We start from the raw sequence: 22,249 nt of genomic DNA, 5'->3' as shown, positions 1-22,249 counted from the left end.
GGAGGATCTGGGGCAGAGCTGGAGCTGATGCTGGCAGGGTCACCTCTTCCCCAGGGCATGCTGGCAGCTTGGTGGGAGGGGAGAGAGGCTACACCAGAGCTAAGTGTGAGCAGAGGCTTCTGGACCGTGTGGGTCCCAAGGTGCTGGAGCAGAACTCTGATGGCTGCGTCCAAACTCATTCCATCCCTTATAAGTGTGCACTGCCCCATCCAGATGTGTGTGTGTATGTTCCTGTGTGTGTTGCTGTGTGTGTGTGTGTGTGTGTATTCCTATGTGTGTTCCTGTGTGTGTTTGTGTTCATCACTGGGTACTTGAAACAGCAGGTAAAAATTTGCTCTTGGCAGATTTGTTTCTTGTCATGATTTCTTCATTAGTTTGCTCATCATGCTCCTAGTCCTGGGATCAGCCCAACAGGAAAGCTAAGGGGTCTGTCATTTCTGAGTCATCATCGTGCCTGGCCCAAGAATTGCTTTCTGATTCCGGTAAATTTATGACTGTTTTTTGAATGCCCTATGTCCCCCAAAGCCACACCCCAGTTCTATTCAGGGTTTTATTAATACATGGTCTAGTCTATGTCTCCACCTTTATTCCTTTGTCCTTGAGTCCCTGTGTGTGTACATATGTATATATTCCGCCTGTAGCTGTAATAGCCACTCCAGCTGCTCTTCAGTTTAAGTTTAGAGTTAAGTGGAACAGACACCAGTCTCCAGACAGTCCCCAGGTAGGTTGGAACATTGCACATAAGGTTTTCTCTGATCATTCTGGTTTGAGGGAGGCAACTGGAACTGATCAAGACTGCACTGCCCCAGGCAGGAAGAGGGTACAGGTGAGTAATACATGATGAAATTTTCTGTCATTCTGTTCTGGACTTTTCCTAGTTGCCTGTTCACTTTTTTTTGTTATAGATCTTTGTTTGACTGTTTTCCAGAGCTCTTATGAGGTTTTCAGCTGCCTTCTCTTTCTTTTCTTGTTTTCCCATGGGAGTCTTCTGTCCTCCCATCTCACCATTTATCTGACATCACTGCACATGTTAAATTTTATTTGTCTTCACAATATCCTTGTCTATAAGTGCATCACAATTTTCATTACTCTTTCCAAATTTGTTGTATTTTAATTTGTTTATAGGTTTTTCTTTTATGAATAATGTGGAACAGTTAGTAAATTATGTAAAATATGTGTCAGTTACATTATGAGAGTACTATTAAAGTTACATAATTAAGTACAAGGTATGATCACTCAGAGTTTGCACACTGTACATGATATCCTAAAACTATTAATAATTAACCTCCAATAAGCACTTTGGCAAAATGTCTGGTTTCCATATCATGTTCAGGATTTCACCAGTCAGGTCTGTAAAGCATAATAATCTTGCTGGCAGAAAATGAAAAAAGGCAAATTTATTTTCATTTGAAGTTTTGATTCTTTATTAAAGGGTAACATTTTCAGAAATGCTTATTAAACACTTTTGGATTGTGTAATTTGAGTATGCATGTATGTTTGTACTGTAAGACTTGTTTCAACTGATGTTTGATCGAGATTGGCTTTGTAATAGAAAAATAAAAAATATTGCTCTTGTGGAAGTTTCTAGTCTAAAATATGGTCAATAATTATTCAGCACATATCATCATTATATAATAGTGTTTTACTGCTAAAAAAAAAAAAAAGCAAACAAGCTAACTGATTTCAATCCTGTTCTTACTCAATGGGCACTGGTTTAATCATGCTCCTCCTACAATATATCTGCTAACATTGGATGGTGCAGCTGGGGTGTTACCTTCCTGTTATTCCTAACCTGTGAAGGAAGAAGAAAAACATCAGTCTGCTTACTCCAAGGAGAAATAGGCAATGGATCCCAAAAGCCAGAGAGTGAAACTTAATGACGGCCACTTCATTCCTGTCCTGGGATTTGGAACCTATGCACCTCTAGAGGTAACAGTAGCAGTTGTAGGTCGAGATATAAATAGTAGTGGATGTAACATGAGTGAAAAGGACTTGGGTTGTCAAGCACTGAGCTCCTGTGCAACTCTGGGAGGATCACATTGTTCCATTAACCAGGCCAGAACCATGCCCTATTAAAGAGGAGAAAACATTCAGTCTTCACTCTGCATCAGGGTATGAAACTGTGCTCACCTGTAGATTACTCTGGGTCTGGGTTCCCCTCCAGTTTCTGTCTCTTTTCCAGCTTGGCACAAGAGGTGAGACTTGGCTGTCAAGATCACTGTCAGCTGTTTTCCTTTGTGGGTGACTGCAGTTGCAAGGTTTCTCTGTACGTTTTATTAGTTCAAGAGCCCTTTCCTGCTTCCAATAATACATGACCCAGAGAAGTATTTGAGGTGGAAGATCCTGAAGATGAAGTGACTGAAAACTAATGGGAGAGAATTGCTTTTCTACTGTGGGATACCTGCTTGGTGCCAGGCAAGAAACACTCCAGCTGTGTTTTGCCTTGTGCTTCTGTTTGTGCTTGAAAACTTCTGATGGGAATCTTAGTATCACTTGAGGGGATAAGATACAACCTTATAGGCCAGGTTTTGTAATGTATCCTGGGGTTTTGTAATGTGTTTTTATTATAGTCTGCAGTGCTTGGTCAAAGAGGGGTTAATGGACAAGTCTCTGGACTGCAAGCCAGAAAGTTTTCTATTTTGTCTTTAGAATAGATGTGACAAGGGACTGGACTTATACTTTGAGGCTTACTATTCTAATTTATAAAATGAAAAAATTATTAAGAGACATTTTGCAGACAGAAGACAGAATTTGTTTACTTCATAGAGCACATTGGGTTGAGGGGAGGAAAGGGACAGGGCTGTTACTGAAGCTCATGGGCTCATTCCCAGATACATCCACGAAAGTGAACATCACTCAGTCATGTCTGACTCTTTGCGATCCCATCTACTGTACAGTCCATGGAATTCTCCAGGCCAGAATACTGGAGTGGGTAGCCTTTCCCTTTTGCAGGGGATCTTCCTATCCCAGGGATCGAACCCAGGTCCCCTGCATTGCAGGCAGATTCTGTACCATCTGAGCCACCAGGGAAGCCCATTCCCAAATGTCCATGCATTTAAGAAAAATCAGAACTAGACTCAGCAGAACTGTGTTATACCAATTATCTACCTCCTTGAAATGGGAAAGATTCTGAATCACATAAAAAGAAATGGAATATTATTGAGCACTGAAGACAAAGTTAATCCATTTGCAATCACAAGTGAAGTAAGCCAGAAGTAGAAAGACAAATACTGAATGATCTCTTTGTAGGTGGAATCTAAAATAGTGGTACTCATAGAAGAGAGAGTAGAGGTATGGTGAGCAGAAGCTGGTGACAAGCCTGGGAATAATGGAAAGATGTTGGTCAAGGGTACAACCTTCTGTTATAAGAGGCATAATTCTGGAGACCTGATGTACAGCAAGTTGACTATAGTTAAAAATAATGGGCTATATCTTGAGATTTTGTAGAGACTAGATCTATATCTTCTTACAAGCACTTCTAAAAGGTAGCTATGTGAGGTGATGGTGTTAACTAGCTTGCTTGTGGTAATTATTAAGAATGGATACTTATATGAGTAAGTACAATCCTGAGAAATGCCAGGCTGGATGAAGCTTAAGCTAGAATCAAGATTGCCTTGGGAAATATCAGTAACCTTATATATGCAAACGACACCACCCTAATGGCAGAAAGTGAAGAGAAATTAAACAGCCTCTTGATGAAGGTGAAAGTGGAGAGTGAAAAACCTGGCTTACAACTCCACATTTGAAAAACTATGATCATGGCATCCCGTGCCATAACTTTATGGCAAATAGATGGGGAAACAATGGAAACAGTGACAGACTATTTTTTTTTTTTTTTTGTCTCCAAAATTACTGTGAATGGCGTGTAGCCAGGAAATTAAAAGACACTTGCTCCTTGGAAGAATAGCTATAACAAACTTGGACAGTGTATTAAAAAGCAGAGACATTACTTTGCCCACAAAGGTCCATATTGTCAAAGCTATGGTTTTTCCAGTAGTCATGTTTGTGTATGGATGTAAGTGCTGGACCATAAAGAAGGCTGTGCACCAAAGAATTGATGCATTTGAACTGTGGTGTTGGAGAAGACTCTTGAGAGTCTCTTGGACAGCCAGCAGATCAAACTAGTCAATCCTTGAGAAAATCAACCCTGAATATTCCTTGGAATGACTGATGCTAAAGCTGAAGCTCCAGTACTTTGACTACTTGATGCTAGTGACAACTCATGGGAAAACACCCTGATTCTGGGAAAGATTTAGAGCAAGAGGAGAAGGAGGGGACAGAGGATGAGAAGGTTTGATGGCATCACTCTTTCGATGGACATGAGTTTGAGCAAACTCTGGGAGATGGGGAAGAACAGGGAAACCTGGAGTGCTGCTGTCCACGGGGTTGCAAAGAGTCAGACATGTGAATAACAAGAATAATTTATATGAGAATATCACATTGTATACCTTGAAAAGATACATTTTTTGGGGGGTGTATTCTGTGTGGCTTCATTGGTAGATAGATGTCTCAGAAGCTTTCACCTTGGTTCTTGATACTTTTACCAGGCACCTTGTAACTTTGAGCATTTTGCTTCAAACACCTAACATTATAAATCATATTCATGACTACAACATTTTGTTGAGTCCTTTGAGTTCTTTCATCAAGTCACTGAACCTAAAGGTGATTTTGCCATCCTCTGATACCAGCAATCAGCCACTGATCACCTGAAGTTGAAGGGTTCCTGGGTAGTGTTCATTTAATTACTTATTAGGAATGTTAAGGGAAACTGTCAGGGGTTCATCACTATACATACAGAACTAACCAAGGACACAGAAAAAAGTTGATTTTTGGAAAGATCAAAGCTTGTGCCTAGCCATATCTTATGTGGATATTCAACTTCTACCTTTGTTGGTTATGTAGGTTGCTAAGAAGGAAGCTCTGGAATTTACCCCATTCGCTATAGAGGTTGGGTTCCGCCATATTGACTGTGCTCATGCCTACCAAAATGAAGAGGAGATTGGCCAGGTCATTCGAAGCAAGATTGCAGATGGCACTGTGAAGAGAGAAGACATATTCTGCACTTCAAAGGTACTGTGTGTATTGTGTGTGTGCACGTGTGCAAGTGATTGTGCCCAGATGACAATTACATAATAGGATCCTTTGGTGGAGTTGTTTGGGGAACTATGCTTACTGGTATATTCCTAAAGTATTAGAGTTCCCTGGTGGTTCAGTGTGCTTGGTGCTTTACTGCCATGAGCCGGGATTCCATCCTTGGTAGGGAAAGTAATATCCCACAAGCCTCAAAAAAAAAAAAAAAAAAAAAAAAAAAAGAAAGAAAGAAAGAAAGAAAGAAAGAAAGAAATTCCCTTGTGTATTATTAATGCAACTTTCATTCTTTAACCTCTACAGCTTTGGTTGACTTCCCTTCGACCAGAGTTGGTCCGACCAGCCTTGGAAAAGTCACTGAAAAATCTTCAACTGGACTATGTCGATCTCTATATTATGCATTATCCAATGGCTCTGAAGGTTAGAAATTTGTGTGATCACATCAATGTTATATCTTGTGTTAGAATGTGTATCAACTTGCATGGATAGTTGAATAAAGATTTTCCTTAGTAGGTTGAAAGGATGATTATACTAGAGTAGAATCCCCCAAATAATCCTTTGTGATATTTTTACTGAGTTTTTTGAAAGGAGTTAATAATCTGAGCCTCTGCCTGAAAAGTTAAAGGAAATAAAAATCGGCCAGTTCTGCACACAGTCCTTGTTATGACTCCTGAGTGTCTGGGGATTTCATGAACCAAGAGTTTGGTACAGCTGTGGTGAGCATGACACTGCCTTACATTGAACATGATGAGTTAATCTTGTCTTTTACTCTTTTGAGTTGAGCAGATTTGGTGGTGCTTCCTCTGGGTGAGTCAAACCTCTTAACTGTATAGGAAATTGGGAGACATTGCCTACACTCTTGCCTGTCTTCACGATGAGGTTTGTAGACTGCACTTAGCCATTAAGAATGATGGTTTACTTAGAACTGTTGATTTCAAGTTACAGAAATAAACTCAAGCTATTAATGCAGAATCACTTAGTGGACTATGTAGATGGCAAGTCTCAGACACAGAGAGTTTTAAGGATTTGCAGCAGTGTTCAGAAATGTCCCCTTTCTTCTATCCCTTATCAGGACACTACTCATGATTTAGTTTATTTTTTACTGAACATTTTCCATTGGAAGCAAATATGACCTTGGGGCAGTCTGAGGCTCATGGTCATGACTATTTGAGAGCATGTGTGGATTGTCCACATTCCATATCCACCTGAAGATAGCCTTGCTGGTTCCCATGCCTGCCCTAGGGCGCCTGATGCTCAGAGGGGAAAGAAAGTCTGATATCTAGCCATATGAAGACTGCAGTTTTTATTCTGGAAATTATGTCATGTAACTTACTGCCATTCCCAGTCCAGAAAAGGATTTCAAAATAGGCAAGTACAAGGAGCAGACAAAATTCAGAGAAGTCACTATGAGTCCCTTTTAGGACCTAGAAAAATTGTATTTATTACAACATATATTGAGTGTAAGAGTTTGGAATAAGCCTCCTTCCTAAAGGAGGCTGACAACTCTATATGTGCAAATCACTTTGCAAATATTAATATTTAGAAATTTGTGAACCTACCTGATGGGGGTTTACTCCCTGGTGCCTGGCAGTCTGTAAATGCAGAGAAATTATTTTGTGACATGTCTAAAATGACTTCTTCTATTCCAGCCAGGGGAGGAATTATTTCCAAAAGATGAAAATGGAAAACTGATATTTGACTCAGTGGATTTCTGTCGCACGTGGGAGGTGAGTCTGGGGAGGAGAGAACCAGGGGAGGAGCCAGAAGAGGGGGAACTCCCTTTATTTCTTCCACCTGTGAGAATGGGCTGTGGACCATCAGACTCAGCAGTTCATGAATCTAAGGGCATGGATGCTGGGGTTGTGTGGAGGAAACCATTGCTTAAATGGTCACAGAGAGGAATGGAGGAGGAGAATTTGGGACAGTGTAGACAGGTATCTTTTCCCTCCCGTGTGATATATCTTCTCTGGAGTTTTTCTAAGGCGGGGGCAGTAGTTTTTCTTTTTATATCATGACCTTCTTCCTAGTTTTTCTTCTTGATAGTCAAAGGTAATTCTTGATGGATGAGTGTGATTACTGATGCTTTTCAGCATTTATTCTTATTCTATTGCCCATTCCAAGTGACTGTTCATGACTGTTCACCACCCCTCCCTCCCAGGCCCTGGAGAAGTGTAAGGATGCAGGGCTGGCCAAGTCCATCGGGGTGTCCAACTTCAACCACAAACAGCTGGAGAGGATCCTGAACAAGCCAGGGCTAAAGTATAAGCCTGTCTGCAACCAAGTGAGCAGCTCTGCTCCTCTCCCTCCTGCTCTTCAGAACCTCCTTCTTGCCCTGGAGCCTGATGTCTGTCTTTCCTCCCCTCCTGTTCATCTGACCTTTGTGGGTCAGAGGATTCTAGAGAGCAGAGCCTCTCTGGATGGTGTGAATAGAATCTGTAGCAGTATCTCTGCTTGACAGTCTGGGTGGAAAAGGTGGGATGCCTTCCTTCTAAACTGTGGGTAGAACTCAGAACTAGAGGAAGGAGGCATTTCCCTGAGATGAAAGGATAAGCAGATGGAGGGAAAAGTGCCCTGAAGAGAACTGCATACAGGAAGGAAGATGATGAAAACATGGAATCAGAAGTAAATTAATAAAGAGTCAAAACAGCTGAGATGGATTTTAAGGGTTTGTGTGGGGTTCTGGTGTCTGAATTCTTGGTCTAGTTTTCAGCATTTATGAGTCTTAAACAGGGAGCATGGTTCAGAAAAATGTGTTGGGGGTGATGAAAATCATCCAGGTTAGAGGGTGAAGTTAAAGGTTCAAGGTGATACTAGTGAATTATGAAATATTTACCCAGGAACATCTACTCAAATGTAGAGCGCAGCTTTTGATTACTCAATATTGGACTGGTTCTCCCATCCATGTCTATCATAAAATTAACTGTATAAATACACTTTTCTCTGTTTCTCTGTAAATGTTGACATTTCCCATTTTCATTTAATGTTCTAGTCTTCCCTTTAGCCTTTGAAAACTTTTAATCTTTCTCTGTCATATTAGTATTGCCTTTGCATACAATCTGACACTCCATTCTCTTTGGGCATTCTACAGGTGGAATGTCACCCTTATCTCAACCAGAGCAAACTGTTGGATTTCTGCAAGTCACATGAAATTGTTCTTGTTGCCTATGCTGGTCTGGGATCCCAACGAGTAAAAGAATGGTATTGAATCCTAATGAAGACATCTGGGAGTTTCCCTGAAATTCAATTTTTGATGAAACAATTTAAATAACACAGTACTCAGAAAACTCTCATAGGCAGAGGGGAGAGAGAGGTGGGATGAAATTAATCCTTCTCTTTTATCTTCCCATCACCCAGACAATTTTTATACATTGTATTGACTTGTAGACTCATCAATAACAAATGCCTGCATTGAAATCTATATATAATCCCCCAGCTGAGACCAGGGACACAAGCTGATGTAATTATTTACTTATTAATTATTAACACATTTGTAAAAATAGATGTTGCAAGCCTCACTTAGCTCATATCTAAAATTTGGATAATATGTAACTGCTTGGTATATGATGATAGAAGAAATTTCAATTTGAAGCATTTCTGTGAACATCCTAAAAAAATAATGATGAAATAAATGTCTCTTATTTTTGAGACTACTCAATTTTTATCAATGCCTTAAAAAGTGAAATTTATAAAGAATTCCTGGGCTTTCCCTACTGTTTCTCTATTCATGCCCTTGACTACAGAAGAAAAACATCCCCAGAGAATTAAAGAAAATAATCCACAATTTGGCATTCTGGTCTCAACTCAATAATGCACCCAAATCACCTGCAGAGCTCTGTAAACACAGAATGGAAAGTGACTCAGTTGAGGTTCTGATTCAGTTTGTCTTCAGCTCAGCCATGGAATTTATATTTCTAAAAAGATTCCAAGTGATGCTGATGCTGCTGGTCCCTGGACCAGACTTGGGAAGCACTGGTCTAGAGTGGACCTACTTGGTCTGTTTGAGGAGCCTCTTTAGAAACTGCTTGGTCTCAGCTCCTCAGCATTTCTGAAATTCCTTCCAGGGTGAACCAGAACCACCCCGTTCTCCTGGAGGACCCGGTTCTCTCTGCCATTGCCCAAAAGCACAAGAAAACGGCAGCTCTGGTTGCCCTTCGCTACCAGATACAACGTGGGGTTGTGGTTCTGGCCAAGGGCAACAACAAGAAGTGGATCAAAGAGAACATGCAGGTGATGAGCAGGGCTGTGGGCAGAGGGCTTCTAAGGAAAATATCATAGTTTCTCTGTTTTCAATTGATAAAATTGCATCATGTGATTTTTCTTAGACTGTTTGAACTGCTCTAACAAAACACTACAGGCTGAGTGGCTGTGAAAAAAATTAAATTTGTTTCTCACAGTTGTGAAGCTGTATATCTGAGATCAGGGTGCGTGTGGTTGGGTGAGGGCTCTCCTCCAGGTCACAGGCTTCTCCTTGTATCTTTACATGTTGGAGGGGAAACAGAGCTCTCTCAAATCTCTTATATGAATATGATATTCTTGAAATCTCATTTGTGATGGCTCTGCCATCATAACCTACTCCTCCTTCAAAGGCTCCATTTTTAACACCATAACATGTGAATTTGGGGGCAGAAAAATTATCTTTAACTTCCAAAGCATTGTGGTTTTATTTAGTATTTCCCTGAATACTAATAGGCTTTCATCTTCATACATTTAATCTTTTTGAGTTTCTGTCTTTGTGAAGTTCCTCTTAATGACTTTGTCCACTTTAGCTAGGTTGTTTCTCTTTTGATTTACTTGTAGGGGACCATTATTGTGCCCTTAGCTGTACAGGAAACTCTCCCCAGTTTCAGGATTTAATGCAGAGTTCATGTATGTATCTCTGAATCTGTGGTTTGAAAATCAGCCTGCACTCAGCTAAGCTCTTGTCCTCCAGGCTGGGCTCTTTTGTGCATTTGCAGTTCAGTGCTGAGCAGCTCGGGAGTTCTGCTTTAGCAGGTGGATGTGGCTCTTGTTGGAGGAGCCTGAAGACTTCTCTGTATAGTTTTTATTGGCTAGAATAAGGCCACTATCCTAGTCTTCTTTTCAGCACAGTGATATGATTCTCAGTCAGCGAGTGGGGAGAAAAACCTCTTCCTTTGGGGTCACAAAGAGTCAGACATACTAAGTGACTGAATAACAAAAACAACTGTCCATTTCCACATTTTCATTGTCAACTCTGCCACATATCAAGTGTCCATAAGTGCATTTCTGCCCACTCTTTTCTATTTAACGATTTCTGTACTGTGTTACTGAAGTAAAAAATAGGTTTTGCTTTTCAGTATGGTACTTTCTTCTATTTTAAGGATGTCTTGGCTGTTTTTGACTAGCTCTTCTCTTATTTAAAATTCAGTACCACTATACCAACTTTCACAACAGAATATGTGTTTAAGTCTTTGGTTCATGTTGCATTGAAACAAGAGATCACTTCGGAGAAAATGAATTTCTCTACAAAATTAAGCTTTCCATTTCCTTGTTATGATGTGAATTTTTAATAATTTGTTGTTCCTTAATGTTCAAACACTTCTCATAACTTTCTCCAGGAAGGCATATACATAAAGTTTTTTTTTAGATTCAGTCATAGATAATGAGTAGTTTGATATCAAATTCCTGAACAGGCTTTCTCAGGGGAGCCTCCTTTCCGCATTGCTTCAGCTGAATGCTGTCACCCTTAGGGTATGTTGGTGAGAGGCAATCAGTCTAATGTCAACTCAGGTTCAGGTATCAAGTCAGGTGTGTCTAAAAGCAGTGTGTTTGGAAAAAAAACGATTTTAGATTTCTTGTTTTTTGTCTCAAGTGATTCACTTAGAAAGATAAGCGACTGATGCGCTGTAATGTTTGTGAGGTGGACAGAGAAGAAGGTGTGGGAAGGAGAGGTGAGAACTCAGCAGAAGGTCCCAGGCTTATTCATCTGGAAACTGAGGACAAACATGTCTTCCCTGTCCCCTCTTTCTGTCTCCATCCAGCTGGAAAGTCCTCCAGTCCCCAGGGGGAGGCCAGCTCCTTGGGGGAGAGGTCAATGTGATTCTTCTTTTCTTCCAGGTGTTTGACTTTGAACTGACTCCAGAAGACATGAAAGCAATCGATGGCCTCAACAGAAATATAAGATATTACGAACTTCACCTGTAAGTGACTTGCCGATGTTTCCCACAAATACTGTTTTCTGTAGCAGGCAGGTCAGCAGGAGAGCTTAGCTTTTTAAAAGCTTAAACCTAGGAAAACAGTGTTGATTTCTAGAGTAGGAGTAAACTAGGGGCTTCCTGCAGTCCTCAGACCAGAGGTTTCCTCCAGAGCTCTGTCTCTGACCAAGAGAAATGTGATGGGGCCCAGGCCAGCCCATCAATAAAATCACTGAGTTGACATCGTGGTGAATTCACTACTTTGTGCCCCTAATTCCTGTGCCTGGTGTACCTGCTTTCAAGGCTTAGGGACCCAGGACACACAGAGGGCAAGGTGCCTGCAGCCCTGTATTCTTTCAGGGTCCTGTGAACACGTTTAATCTCTATTTCTTTCTACATCAGTGGCAAATTATTATATTAATAATAACTGTATAATAATGAATCCATCATGAATTGCATTCAAGTTTTGTTGTTGTTATTTAGTCACTCAGTCATTTCCAACTCTTGGTATCCCATGGACTGTAGCCTAACAGGCTTCCCTGTCCCTGGGATTTCCCAGGCAAGAATACTGAAGTGAGGTGCCATTTCCTTGTCCAGGTGATCTTGCTGACTCAGGGATCAAACCCATGTCTCCTGCTTTGCACGTGGATCCTTTATCACTGAGCCACCTCGGAAGCCCACAACTCTAAAATGTACTGTAGATGTTTTTTTTTTTATGGAGGAGGGCCCTAGAAAGGCCAACATCTATCAGTGCTATGATGTCACATGGGCCTGCCCTACCCTGTCCCCTAAGTGTCTGGTGGACATTCTTCCTAATGGACATTTCTTCACCAAGACACCATCTGCTTCCTACAAATCGATCACTTTACTGCCCTTTCTTCCCTATTACAACTCCCATGTCTTCATCTTTGTTATCCACAAAACTGAATTACAAGTAGATCATGAGCTTAATTGACCCTCCAATGAGTGACTGCTTAGCAGAACACACTCAGGTAAGATCATCTGAGTCTCTGTGGTTTCTTGAGTCAAGACTCACGCCATTGTTATATTTGTCCATCAGGTGTCCATCCCCTGGGGAGCCCCTACCCTCTTGATTTTGAATTAGTCACTAACATTGAATTCCAGCTGCCCAGTTACTGCAGGAAGATGTCAGGATTGAAGGGACAGAGGGCTAATCATACAGGGAGATGTTGGAAGGGAGTTTAGAGAGAAGGGAATACAAATTATTGGTGAAACGAAGATTTTGTTTCCAGTGAAAGATTTCAAAACTCTCCCTATTGTTTTTATAGCTATCATGCTTCTGATAAAAGACATGAAAATTGAGAAAAAGGTGGTTAGTTACTTTTCTGTACTCTGTGTGGGCTCAAGTAATGACCTGAGCCAGGCTCCTCGTACTTGGAATTGCTCAGAAGGCACTCTTTTATGAGTCAAATTGAAAAAGACAAATTCTGAAAGAAAAGTAGAAACATAGGGAAAATGAAAAAGCAGTAATAGTAATTACTGCATAACCAATGTTTGACTAAATTAAAAAGGTAATGATCCCACTTTGAACTGTATGCTTATTCAGGTGCGCATGGTAGCCTCCTATAGATGACAAGTTCCTTACTGGAGGTACTCTGTATTTTTGGAGTGCTCAGTATTTGCTTATCCATGAATGTGTGGTAAAGGGCAGCTAATTTGTTCCCCTTTTCATCAACTAGGGACTGAAGAAGTTCTACCTGTGTTTGAAAGGACCTCCACAGTTAGCCCTAAGTCTTGTGCTCTCATATAAATTGTAACCTGAATCCAACTACCTGTCACTGTGTAGTGAATATCACACGTGAATGTTGGGACTGGATGTGCAGGTGCCGTGTGCACATGGAGCAGACACCTGCAGGTGTGATTTCGGGGGAGAACGAGGGACATATTTCTAGATTTAGAGTTTTAGCCCATCCTGACCACATTCACAGAATAATGTTCTTTATGACAACAAGGCTGATTTAATAAATGAATCATTCTTCTCTTTCAGTGGTGTCAGTCATCCTGAGTTTCCATTCTCTGAAGAATATTGATTCTCAGCTCTCACCGTGGTTCTTTGAGAATGTCTTGCTTCTACGGTGGTGAAGAAGATTTTGTACTTGGTGGAGGTGCTTAAATGAAGTGTCAGAAATTTTGAAAGGTTGCTTTTCCTTTTAAAACATTTAACACTTTATGAAACAATAAAGACTTCAAAGTAAGAATACTATTTTTCTGATAATTAAGGTTATACATATAAATTACAGAAAATTAGGAAATAGAAGGCAAAGGATTGAAAACTAAATAAGCTGTGATTAACCATTTTAATAATACTTTTGTGCATTTTTCTGTGCAAATGTGAGTGGTTTTTTATTTACAAAGAGAAGTAGTCGTCAATCTACACGTTGTATATTTATTTTTTAACTTAGCATAATTATCTTGGTAAGCTAAAAATACCATTTACAAATCCAGCATTATATTTTGCTTACTGTAAGGCAGCAAATCTTATTCATTTAATTTCTTAATCATTTGCCTAGGAATTGTTTTATCAATAGATATTAATTAAAATGAGACATTCTTGAGTTGATAGTCTAGTGGAGGCTGAGCCTGTGAACAAAATCAGGAGTATTTAGCTGTAAGAAATGGGCAAGTGCCTGTAGGAGATATTTCTACACAATCTCTCCCATTTCTGTACAGCTGTTAGACAGAGGAGCCAACTACACTTCATCCCACACAACTTTCATTTGTACAAGAAAGAGCCTTGAAACATAGTGATAGTGCTCCCTGCATTTCTCTGGAACAGAAAATGCTGGTCAAGGAAGTATGAGTATTCATATAATATTTAAGGGCCAGCAAGTCAGCTGATGTGGGTGGAGTTTAGTGAGGTGGAGAGAAGGCCAGAGAGCCAGTGGGGCCAGGAGGTCTGTGTCATGTAGATTTTTGAAAGGACTTTACTCTGAGAGAAATGGAGAATTACATTTTGGGTTTTGAGCATAGTAGTTACATGAGCTGATTTTTTTAAAAAGTCACTCGGTAGAGGAATAGGATGGCAGATGAGTAGGTGGACATGGAGTATATCTCTCTCCTCGGATACCCCAGGAATACACATTCAGACACAGAAGTGCATACAGAACACCAGCTGACAGCGGACAGGAGGACCTGACCAGCGGAAAAGAATATATGGAACCACACAAAACTCCGTAGGATGAAGGAACTAGAGGGAAAAACTGGAGTGTTAGTAGGACTGAACCTGCCCTCAGCGAATGGGGGAACTGAAGCAGGAGTCCAATCCCCACAGCGGGGCAATTGTCTGAGTCAGAGGAGAAGCATTTAAGGCTGAGTGTGAAGTAGTTGATCTGTGGCAGCCTGAATAGAATGATAATCAGATAGTTCTTGCTGCAGCCATACACACCCCGGACAGGGATGCAAGTCCCCTAGAAGATGCAGTGGTTGGGAGCTGGAGCTTAGGTATTGTGGAGCAATCCCAGGGCAAGGGCTGCTGTGGAGAGACAGATGAGGGGATGTGAGGGAGGAGTCTGTGGTGGGAAATGCCAAGTCACGCACAGGGGATGGAGCCATCACCATAGCCTCTCTCTGCCCACACACCAGCATGCGCAGCTGAACAATAGAGAGACTGACCCATCAAGCACCTGAGGCAGGGAACTACAGAGGAGGACCCCACTCGGAGTGCCCCTTTAAGTGCCTCATGTGCCGATTTACAGAATAGGACCCCACCCTGGGGCAGGGTGTGGCACCGGGAAGGGGGCCCTCTATGTGGCTGATGCATGGAACAACAGGGAAGGACCCCAAGCAAGGGAGCCCTCTAAGTGCCTGAGAGGGCCGGAGCTATGGACAAAGAGTCGCCAAAGAGGCCTTCTGATGGCTAGGTACCAGAGACTTGAAAAAAGACTCTGATAGGGTCAATACTCCAGTGGCTCAGGCAGTCCGTGTCCCTGAACATTTGGTGCCACCATAGTCCCCATGACCCAAGCAGCTGTGCTACCTTCATGTTCAACCCCCACTGGGGAAGAACTGTCACAGGCAAAAAAAAAAGTCTTGTGTCTATGCACATGGGGTCCCTTCGGTCGTGTCCAACTCTCTGCCATCCTGTGGACTGTGGCCTGCCAGGCTTTTCTATCAGGAGGCTCTCCAGGCAAGAATACTGGAGTGTATTGGACAATACAGGTTGCCATACCCTTCTAGAGCACTATATTTCCTGATGCTTTAGCTGCCAACTCCTCTGAGTACCGGGTACTGCCAGAATCCCTGCAACCCAAACAGCTACACCACCTCCACACCTGGCCCTCAGTGGGACAAACCCAAGTTCTCCAGGGCAGCCTTAGGAGCAAACCCCAGTGGATGACCCACATGTAGAGGTGGAAATAAAACCACAATTGAAACCCAGGGGCAGTGTGGCTAAGGAAGAGGACCCAAAACCTTCCCACCAGTTGTACAAGTTGTACAAGTTAAATCCACACAATCAACTATGCAGAATCTGTGTTTATGGAATATATAAAAGGACATTGAGAGCTCCCACAAAAGAAAACGCACTAGTTCTGATAGCTGTGGACATTGGAGGCAAGAACACACAGGAGTAGGAACAGATTAGAATCTGAACTGCCCCCACAGCAGGTCCAGAAACCGGCACAGTGTTGGGGGGGGATCCTAGGGGGGTGAGGTGGACTGTAATTCAAAGAGAAGGAAAGGATCCTGACAGCAGTGACTCAAGAAAAACATTTATTATTCTCGTTTTTACTTGCTGTATAGTTTCTTATGTATCTTTTGTATTTTTTTCCTCCCCCCCACCCCCATTGTAGTTGCTGATTTTATTGGCACTATGAAATCTAGTTAAGCTTTTGAGGTTTGTTTTTTTTTTTTAATCACACTTTTTATTGTTGTTATAAACCTCTGCCTCTATGTTGGGCCTTTGCAGCTCTGTGGAGTTTTCTTTTTTGTTGTTTTGTTTTTTCATTCCTCTTCCTTTTTTTGTTTTTCTCTTAAAAATTTTTTTAACTTTAATTTTTTAAAACCTTCCTTTGTTTGCTTTTCCTACTGTTCTTTCCCCCTAGCAGTTAATCTTTAATGTATATAAATCTTTTTTATCTACCTCTGTTTAGCTTTGCATATCTATTCTTTCTTTCTTTTCTTTCTCTCCTTTCCTCTCAACATATTTGTTAGTTTTGTTTTCATTGTTTTATTCCCCACTTGGCGCCTTGCTTTAGTTTAGTTTTCCAGTTTGTGCTTTCATTAGTTTTGTTCTTAACTGGTAGATATCATTTTTGGTATCCTTTGTTCTCTGAGTCAGTCGATCGTACTTTATTTTTGTTGGACTCTCTTGATTTTGCTTATGGATGTATATGTATATGTGTATATTCCATCATTTTAATTATTATTTGCCTGATTTTGTAACTCTCATTTGTCTGGAGTTCATCTTTGGTTTCCTATTTTTGAGTATGTGCTTTAATCTCACTTAATGCCATAACAAACCACTTGTGGAGTCTTTGTTCCTGACCAGAGATCGAACCCTGAGCCTCTGGCATAGAAGTACTGATCCAAGACCCTAGACTACCAGAGAACTAATCCTAGGAAGTATAAAATAGTCAGAACTCCCACAAAGGAAATCACTTGAATACAAGACCTGGCATCACCCAACCACCAGTAGCACCCTGTGCAGGACACACCTCATCCAAACAACAAACAAAACAAAAATACAAACCTAATCATCAGCAAACAGGATTACCACCTCACTCAGCCTTGCCCATCAGAGGAAAAATAAATAAACAACAAAAAAAATAGCATAAATCTCACCCTATATGATGCTTACACAAATCATTGCACCAACCTTGGCGGTGGGTGGGGGGAGGGGTGCGGGGGGCGGGGAAGAAACCAAAAGGAAGAAAGAATTCAACCTTGAAGCCTAGGAAAAGGAAACCTCAAGCACAATAAGTTAAAAAAAAGAATGAAAAGGCAGAGAAACACTGCACAAATGAAGGAACAAACTAGAAACACAGAAGTCCAAATAAATGAAGACGAAATAGGCAAACCACCTGAAAAGGAATTCAGAATAATGATAGTAAAAATGACACAAAACCTTGAAAACGGAATGGAGAAAATGTACGAATCAATTAACAAAGACCTAGAAGAATTAAAGAATAATCATACAGAGACAAACAACACAATTATTGAAATTAAAAATATTCTAGAAGGAATCAATAGCAGCATATATGAAGCAGAGAACGAATCCATGAGCTGGAAGATAAAATGGTGGAAATAACTCCCGAAGAGCAGAATAAAGTAAAAAGAATGAAAAGAACTGAGGATAGTCTCAGAGACCTCTGGAACAATATCAAATGCACCAAAATTCAAATTATAGGAGTCCCCAAAGAAGAAGAGAAAAGGAAAGTGTAAGAGAAACTTTTTGAAGAGATTATAGTTGAAAATTTCCCAGCATGGAAAAGGAAATAGTCAATTAAATTCAAGAATCACAAAGAGTCCCATACAGGATAAACCCAAGGAGAAACACATCAAGACACATACTAATTAAACTAACAAAGATTAAACACAAAGAAAAAATATTAAAAGCAGCAAGGGAAAAGCAACAAGTAACATACAAGGGAAACCCCATACATTTAACAGCTGATCTTGCAGCAGAAACTCTGCAGGCTAGAAGGGAATCGCAGAATATTTTTAAAGTACTGAAAGGGAAAAATCTACAACTAAGATTACTCTATGTGGAAAGGATCTCATTCAAAATTGATGGAGAAATCAAAAGCTTTTTAGACCAGCAAAAGTTAAGAGAATTCAGTACCACCAAACCAGCTTTACAACAAATGTTAAAGGGACTTCTATAGTCAAGAAATACAAGAGAAGAAAAAGATCTACAAAATCAAACCCTAACAATTAAGAAAATGGCAATAGGAACATATATATCAATAATTACTTTAAACGTAAATGGATTAAATGCACCAACCAAAAGACACGGATTGGCTGAAGGGATACAAAAACAAGACCCATATATGTGTTGTCTACAAGAAACCTACTTCAGACCTCAAAACACATATAGACTGAAAGTGAGAGGATGGAGAAATATATTCCATGCAAATGGAAAGCAAAAGAAAGCTGGGGTAGCAATCCTCATATCATACAAAATGGACCTTAAAATAAAGAATATTTCAAGAGATAAGGAAGGACACTACATAATGATCAAGGGATCAATCCAAGAGGCAGACATAACAACTGTAAATGTCTATGCACCCAACATAGGAACACCTCAATACATAAGACAAACAGTAACAGACATAAAAGGAGAAATTGACAGTAACACAATAATAGTAGGAGACTTTAACACCCACTAACTCCAATGGACAGATCATCAAAACAGAAAATTAATAAGGAAGCACGAGTCTTAAATGATACATGAGATGAGACGGATCTCATTGATATCTTCAGGATATTCCATATAAATGCAGAAGAATACACCTTCTTCTCAAGTGCACATCTTGGGTCACAAGTCACGTCTCAGTAAGTTTAAGAAAATTGAAATCGTATCAAGAATCTTTTCGACCACAGTGCTATGAGACTAGATATCAATTACAAGTAAAAAACTGTAAGAAACACAAACACATGGAAATTAAATAATACATTTCTAAATAACCAATAGGTTACTGAAGAAATCAAAAGGGAAATCAAAAGATTTCTAGAAAGAAATGACAATGAAACATGAGAACTCAAAACCTATGGGATGCAGGAAAAGCACTTCTAAGAGGGAAGTTTATAGCAAAACAATCCTACCTCAAGAAACAAGAAAAACTTCGAATAGACAACATAACTTTATACTTGAAACAACTGGAAAAAGAAGAACAACCCCCCCCCCCCCGCCCCAGTTAGTAGAAGGAAAGAAGTTATACAGATCATAGCAGAAATAAATGAAAAAGAAATAAAAGAATCAATAGTAAAGATTAATATAACTAAAAGCTGATTCTGAGAAGATAAACAAAATTGAGGGCTATGGTTTTTCCAGTGGTCATGTATGGATGCGAGAGTTGGACTTTGAAGAAAGCTGAGCGCTGAAGAATTGATGCTTTTGAACTGTGGTGTTGGAGAAGACTCTTTAGAGCCTCTTGGGCTGCAAGGAGATCCAGCCAGTCCATCCTAAAGGAGATCAGTCCTGGGTGTTCATTGGAAGGACTGATGCTGGAGCTGATGCTGGCCAATACTTTGGCCACCTGATGCGAAGAGCTGACTCATTTGAAAAGACCCTGATGCTGGGAAAGATTGAGGGCAAGAGGAGAAGGGGACGACAGAGGATGAGATGGCTGGATGGCATCACTGACTCGATGGACTTGAGTTTGGGTGAACTCTGGGTGTTGGTGATGGACAGGCAGGCCTGGCGTGCTGCAGTTCATGGGGTCGCAAAGAGTCAGACAGGACTGAGTGACTGAACTGAACTTAGCCAGACTCATCAAGAAAAAAAGAGAGAAAAATAAAATCAACAAAATTAGAAATGAAAAAGGAAAGGTTACAACAGACAGGGCAGAAATATAGAGGATTATAAGAGACTATTATGAACAATTATATGGCAATAGAATGGATAACCTGGAAGAAATGGACAGATTCTTAGAAAAGTTCAATCTTCCCAGACTGAACCAGGAAGAAATAGAAATTATGAACAACCCAATTACAAGCACTGAAATCGAAGCTGTGATCAAAAATTTCCAAAATAACAAAAGCCCAGGACCTGATGTTTTCACAGGAGAATTCTATCAAATATTTAGGGAAGAGCTAATGCCTATCCTTCTAAAACTATTTCAAAAAATTGCAGAGGAAGGAACACTTCCAAACTGATTCTATGAGGTCACCATCACCCTGATCTCAAAACCAGGCAAAGACAACACACAAAAAGAAAACTACAGGCCAATATCACTGCTGATCATAGATGCAAAAATCTTCAACAAAATTTTAGCAAACAGACTTCAACAACAAATTAAAAAGCTCATACACCATGATCAAGTTTGGTTCATTCCAGGGATGCAAGCATTCTTCAGTATATGCAAGTCAATCAACGTGATACACCATATTAACAAATCGAAAGATAAAAACCATATGATAATCTCAATAGATGCAGAAAAAGCCTTTGACAAAATTCAGCACCCATCTATGATTAAAACTCTTCAAAAAGTGGGCATAGAAGGAACCTACCTCAACATAGTAAAGGCCATGTATGTAAAGCCTTCAGCTTTACATATAGTAAAGCCTTCAGCAAACATTATTCTCAATGGTGAAAACTGAAAGCATTCCCCCTAAGATCAGGAACAAAACAAGGGTGTCCACTTTCACCACTATTATTCAACATAGTTTTGAAAGTCCTAGATACAGCATTCAGAATAAAAAGAAATAAAAAGAATTCAATCGGAAAAGAAGTAAAGCTCTCACTGTTTGCTGATGACATGATATTGTACATAGAAAACCCTAAAGATACTATCAGAAATTACTAGAGCTAATCAGTGAATTTAGCAAAATCAATACACAAAAATCATTTGCATTTCTATATACTAACAATGAAAAATCAGAAGGAGAAATTAAGGAATCAATCCCACTCACTATTCCAACAAAAAGAATAAATTATCTAGCAATAAACTTACCTAAGGAGACAAAATAATTGTACACAGAAAATTATAAGACACTGATGAAAGAAATCAAAGATGACATATCAGATGGAGAGACATTCCACGTTCCTGGATGTGAAGAATCAATATTGTGAAAATAAGTATACTACTAAACACAATCTACAGATTCAATGCAATCCCTATCAAATCACCAATGGCATTTTCCTAGAAAAACTAGAAGAAAAAATTTCACAGTTCATATGGAAACACAAAAGACCCCAAATAGTGAAAGCAGTCATGAGAAAGAAGAATGGAGCTGGAGGAATCAACCTTCCTGACTTCAGGTTATACTACAAAGCTACAGTCATCAAGACAGTATGGTACTGGCATAAAAACAGAAATATAGACCAATGGAATAAGATAGAAAGCCCAGAAATAAACTCATGTACCTATGGGTACCTTATTTTTGACAAAGGAGGCAAGAACATACAATGGGGCAAAGACAGCCTCTTCAATAAATGGTTCTGGGAAAACTTGACAGGCACATATAAAAGAATGAAGTTAGAACACTTCCTAACATGATACACAAAGATAAATTCCAGATGGATTAAAGACCTAAATGTAAGGCCGGAAACTGTAAAACTCTTAGAGGAAAACAGGTTGAAGACTCGATGACATAAAACAAAGCAAGATCCTGTATGACCCACCTCCTAGAGTAATAGAAATAAAAACAAAAGTAAACAAGTGGGACCTGATTAAACTTAAAAGCTTTTGCACAGCAAAGGACATTATAAGCAAAGTGAGAAGTCAACCATCAGAATGGGAGAAAGTGAAAGTGAAAGTTGCTCAGTCGTGTCCGACACTTTGCGACCCCATGGATGGTATACTCCATGGAATTCTCCAGGCCAGAATACTGGAGTGGGTAGCTGTTCCATTCTCCAGGGGATCTTCCCAACCCAGGGATCAATCCAGGTCTCCTGCATTGCAGGCTGATTATTTACCAGCTGAGCCACAAGGGAAGCATCCCTATGAAATTAGGTGAAAATTATGTGTCTTGGTCTTGCAGGGGTGTCCATGTGTGGACGGGTCCCTGAGCAGTCTTTTTGCCCAGAGGACCTGGAGCAGAGCTGGAGCTGATGTTGGCAGGGTCACCCCTTCTCCAGGGTGTGCTGGCAGCTGGCAGCTGGCAGCTTGGTGGGAGGGGGAAAGAGAGGTTGCCCCAAAGCCAAGTATGAGCAGAGGTTTCTGTGCTCACTGGGTGTCCCGACCCTACTGGGCCATGTGGGTCCCAAGGTGCTGGGGCAGAACTCTGATGGAGGGGTCCAAACTCATTCCACCCCTTGTAAGTGTGCGCTGCCCCTCCTCACCCTTGCCCTGTCCAGATGTCTCTGTGTACGTTGCTGTGTATGT

At 40.5% G+C, this 22,249-nt stretch overlaps 1 protein-coding gene across 8 annotated transcripts; it reads left to right on the top strand.

Moving 5' to 3' along the window:
• The first annotated feature begins 652 nt into the window (after positions 1 to 652).
• On the top strand, positions 653 to 13,459 carry LOC147360796 (aldo-keto reductase family 1 member C3-like). 8 transcript variants are annotated; one of them, XM_086331131.1, is made up of 11 exons: positions 653 to 721; positions 1,801 to 1,929; positions 4,903 to 5,070; positions 5,392 to 5,508; positions 5,875 to 5,895; positions 6,738 to 6,815; positions 7,247 to 7,369; positions 8,177 to 8,286; positions 9,150 to 9,315; positions 11,164 to 11,246; positions 13,249 to 13,459. In XM_086331131.1, the coding sequence occupies exons 2-11, from the start codon at positions 1,846 to 1,848 to the stop codon at positions 13,289 to 13,291; spliced, it is 993 nt and encodes a 330-aa protein (XP_086187257.1). In that variant the 5' UTR covers positions 653 to 721; positions 1,801 to 1,845; the 3' UTR covers positions 13,292 to 13,459. The 8 variants fall into 8 exon arrangements, with proteins under 8 accessions (XP_086187257.1, XP_086187256.1, XP_086187255.1 ...); XM_086331130.1 differs by having other exon boundaries at positions 1,763 to 1,929; XM_086331129.1 differs by having other exon boundaries at positions 653 to 826.
• The last annotated feature ends 8,790 nt before the right edge of the window (positions 13,460 to 22,249 follow it).

Source organism: Bos grunniens, chromosome 13 (assembly GCF_055505025.1).
Source record: "Bos grunniens cultivar Pamir isolate PY7600 chromosome 13, Bosgru_T2T1.0, whole genome shotgun sequence".
Classification (NCBI taxonomy): Eukaryota; Metazoa; Chordata; class Mammalia; order Artiodactyla; family Bovidae; genus Bos; species Bos grunniens.
The sequence above is the reverse complement of the archived record's forward strand: the minus strand, read 5'-3'. Positions and strand labels throughout refer to the sequence as shown.